The sequence below is a fragment of the Elephantulus edwardii genome, unplaced genomic scaffold, assembly GCF_000299155.1.
Source record: "Elephantulus edwardii isolate Elephantulus edwardi_28Jun2011 unplaced genomic scaffold, EleEdw1.0 scaffold00594, whole genome shotgun sequence".
Classification (NCBI taxonomy): Eukaryota; Metazoa; Chordata; class Mammalia; order Macroscelidea; family Macroscelididae; genus Elephantulus; species Elephantulus edwardii.
Genome location: NW_006400344.1, coordinates 9,404 through 13,862, shown reverse-complemented (window position 1 = coordinate 13,862; position 4,459 = coordinate 9,404). Strand labels below are relative to the sequence as shown.

Genomic DNA, 4,459 nt, shown 5'->3' with positions numbered 1-4,459 from the left:
AAAGCACTGCTCAGGGTAAGTTTATAGGTTTCATTTATTTGGGTGGAAGTATTTATTTTACATTCAAATTAATACATTCTGCACTTCTGGGATTTCACAGAAAGTTTACAAAATACCCTGGCTTCACAGACAATCACTGATATGTTGCATGAATGATACCAATTACGTGTGTACGATAATGAAGCAAACTTCCTGCATATTGCTATTGCAAACTTTTTGCATTTTGCTACTGCCTTAACAGATCTTCAGTGGGTGGATTCTTCGATGCTTACTGAGCTGATATGAGTGCCTAAACGATTCCCCACATTCTTCACATTTATACGGTCTCTCTCCTGTGTGAATTCTACTATGTTTAGTGAGGCCACCTGACTGTGAAAATGTTTTCCCACATTCCTGACATTCATAAGGTTTCTCTCCTGTGTGAATTCTACGATGTTCCGTGAGGGAACGTAAGAGTGAAAATGTTTTCCCGCATTCCTGACATTCGTAAGGTTTCTCTCCTGTGTGAATTCTTCTATGAGGAATGAGGTTACTTGAGTGAGAAAATGTTTTCCCACATTCCTTACATTCATAAGGTTTCTCTCCTGTGTGAACTCTTTTATGAGCAATGAGGTTATATGAGAGAGAAAATCTTTTCCCACATTCCTGACATTCATAAGGTTTGTCTCCTGTATGAATTCTTCTTTGCACAGTGAGGTGACTTGATTCAAAAAATGTTTTCCCACGTTCCTGACATTTATAAAGACTCTGTCTCATGTGAATTCTAGTATGTCTCCTAAAGGACTGTGAATAGCAAAAGGTTTTCGCACATTCCTTACGTTCAAAAAGTCTCTCTTCTGTGTGAATTCTTCTATGAGAAATGAGTGTACTTGAGCAGGAAAACCTTTTCCGACATTCCTTACATTCAAAAGGCTTCTCTCCTGTATGAATTCTTCCATGTGTAATGAGTTTACTTGAGCAGGAAAATCTTTTCCCACATTCATGACATTCAAAAGGTTTCTCTCCTGTGTGAATTCTTCTATGTGTAATGAGTGTACCGGATTGAGAAAATGTTTTCCCACATTCCTGACATTCAAAAGGTTTCTCTCTGGTATGAATTCTTCCATGTGTAATGAGTTTACTTGAGCAGGAAAATCTTTTCCCACATTCCTTACATTCAAAAGGTTTTTCTCCTGTGTGAATTCTGCTATGAGAAATGAGCTTATTTGAGTGAGAAAATGTTTTCCCACATTCCTTAGATTCATGAGGTCTCTTTCCTTCGTGAATTCTCAGATGTGGTGTGAAGTCAGGTAATGTGGCACAAGTTTTCCCACTTTCCTGACACATGGAAGTCTCTACTCCATGAAGATTTCTCTGAGAAGTCTGGTGACTTGATGTGGAAACTGGTTTCTCACATTCCTCACACGGAGTAGGTTTCCCTCTTGTATAAGTTTTCCTATGTTCACAGAGGTCATGTGATCGAGGAAAGGTTTCCCCACCTTTCTTACGATCAAAACTTATCTCGCCTGTGTGACTTCTTCCCTGCGCCATGATCTGACTAGATGGTGAAAATGCTTTCACACCTTCTTTACTTTCAGTAGGTTTCTCTGCAACATGTTTCCTTGAATATCTCCTCAGAGGTAAAAAAGAAAAAAGCAGATTTACCACACTTGTGACATTGATACAGCCTATCTGCACTCTGAATTTTTCCATCTGCTCTGATCTCTCCATGTCCTAGTACAGGAATAATAAGTTTCCCATTTTCTGCACAGTCATAAAACTGATAAAAAATGGTAAGTGTTTGCTGAAAAAGAAAGGAAATGTATTTATAGAGGTTTTACATGTTTCTGTACACTCATTCCCAATAGTCCTCCACCTGCATCCACAGGGATGAGAAGGCACAGAAATCTTGGCTACGTTTGTCACATACAATGCGTGGTCTCAGCAAGGTGAGTCTGCAACAGGTGTACATCTAGAGAATTTCCTTCCAAAGAGGGAAGATTGTAAATTCTGATGCAACTTTCATGGGTTATTCTATGCAACCCCTTTATATCAGTACTGTACTGTCTGATGTCTGGTCAAAAACACACAACACTAAGCTGTAAGTGTGCTCTCATGGGCCTGTAGTAAAACCAAAATGAAGGCTTAAGGGTTTTGCCTAAGGACTCTCCAAAGTCTAAATCTACCAAAACTCCTGCTCCTGTATTTAATTTTATGAATCTTAAATAGTTTTGATGGCTGTTTCACAAGTCATTGTTTCCTAAAAGGTGTTGGAAGATTTTTCATTTGATTGAAACTCACCTAAAGTCATCGTCTTGATTTTGTTCTAAAGCTTCTTTGCCGCACAATGCTGACATCTGTTGTAACATGGAAGGCCACAGTCGGCTCGTCCTTAAGAATTTCATCTGTGTATATTCACGGAATAAAGCCTTTCGATCACTAAAGTTTTGAATACCTGCCAATATCCAAGTATGACAATATAAAACCCACAACAAAGGAAGTCATAGAGGACAGTCTTGTGTGAAAAAAACAGTAATGTAAGTCTACTTTTCAGATTCAGGATATTCACAAAGGATAAAAACCTGTAAAGGAAAAACAGTTACTAGAAAAACGAAAGGGACCATGTCATAATTTGCTTTCCTCGAGGTCGGGAACCAGAAAAATGACGCACACAGGACACATGTCAGATCATAGAGTACACACCCCCCACACACACAGTACACAGAAAAGCACAGAGAACACACACCACATCAGAGAGTACTTCACAGAGCAGACACACAACATCTCAGAGTACTCACACAAAGTCACTGAGTACTCACCTATCACACAAAACACACACAATTGGACAGAGTACACACAGGACACACCACACACAGGAACAGAAAGTACACACAAAACATCACATAGTTCTGTAGGAGGCCAGAGATCGATCAAAACATGATTTGACAAGGTCTGTGGTGATATACCAATAGGAACCGACCTTAAGGAATGCAATGCAAGCTGTATAAGAACAAAACCAGACTCAAGGAATACCCAACCTGAATCCTTCTGGTCACACAGAGAATTTTGGAATTATGTTGTGAATTTATTTTGCTTAATTGGCTGTATTTATTGGATTGTACAGAAAGGACGAAGAGAACAGAAAAAAAGCAAGAATGAATCTTGAAGAAATCATGCCTGTCTTGATGACCACAAAATTATGATTGATACAAAAAGGGGGATGTGGTAAGCTGATTATCAAATTTAATAGTAATAATAAACCAGATGTTATGTCTGGATAGGAGGGAGGTTGATACAAGCTGGAATTCACCCTGTAGCACTATGTCAATCCTTAAATGTTTACAAAAGTAGGCATTCAGGCAATTATTAAGAGTCTACATAGTTCTTAGTTTGTATCTACTGAATCTCTCCCTCCAGAATTAAGGTCAACAACAGGGAAAAATTCACCCTCATTTGTGAAAGATTTCTGTCATCTACTTCCCCATGATCCTCCCTTACTCCCTGCTGATTCTTTATAAAACCACAGAGAGGTGTAGCAGAAGGGCTGCAATTCTCCCAGCTCCTTGTCTTCGGGCTTTCTAAAGCCTTACTCACCATTCCTGTGTCCCACCGTCTCGGTCTTTTCCTTCAGCCGACAACACAGCACAATCCCACAAATCACACAGAACACATAGATATCACAAGGTACAGACGCATCACTCAGGACACAGACAAGATGACATAGTACACACACCACCTCACACTGCCTCAATGACAGGACTGTGCACACAGAGAAAATTCGGCACGGAACAGCTGTGTCTTCAAACAAACCTATAAAAAAAGCCTTTTCCTACTTCTTGCACAGTAAAGTAAGTAATGAGAAAGATCTTAAGCAAATGAACAATTGACCAGTGCGTTGGCCCAAACTGAGTGTCAATCCCACCACCCAAAAGACTTCAGAAGTTGATGCAGCTTTCATGGGTGATTCTGTGCAACCCCTTTATATAAGTACTGTACTGTCTGATGTAAATGGATTTACAGAAAAAAATCCATTTAATGTCACAGAAACCAAAGCACAACCATAGAATGTTGCATGAATAAGAACTTATGCACGTATCCATACAGAAAAACCAACTCAAGGTGGATCATGGACCTAGGACTAAAATCAAGGACTATAAACTTCATTACAGAAAAGCCAGGAACAACACTAGAAGTCCTAATCCACAACATAAACAGTCGTCCCAGTAGCCTGGAAAACCTACAACCAGGAGAAGATAACGTAGATGAATGGGATCTTCTAAGACTCAAATCCCTATGGACATCCAAAAATTTCTGCAACAGGGTAAAAAGGGAAGCCACTGACTGGGAAAAAGTATTTGGTAATAACGTATCAGGTAAGGGACTCATATCCAGAATTTATTAAATACTTGAGCACCACAACAAGATAAAGGTAAATAATCCAATAGAAAAATGGGCACAGGATATGAACAGGCACTTCACC

The 4,459-nt window shown here is 39.4% G+C and overlaps 1 protein-coding gene across 1 annotated transcript; it reads right to left on the bottom strand.

The window, feature by feature from the left end:
* Positions 1 to 234: 234 nt before the first annotated feature.
* On the bottom strand, positions 235 to 1,099 carry LOC102867970 (zinc finger protein 383-like; the record flags this gene model as incomplete). Its single annotated transcript, XM_006903361.1, has 3 exons — positions 235 to 696; positions 771 to 775; positions 870 to 1,099. Coding segments are annotated over 3 exons (697 nt in total), but the record flags the coding sequence as incomplete, so codon positions are not given.
* Positions 1,100 to 4,459: the final 3,360 nt, after the last annotated feature.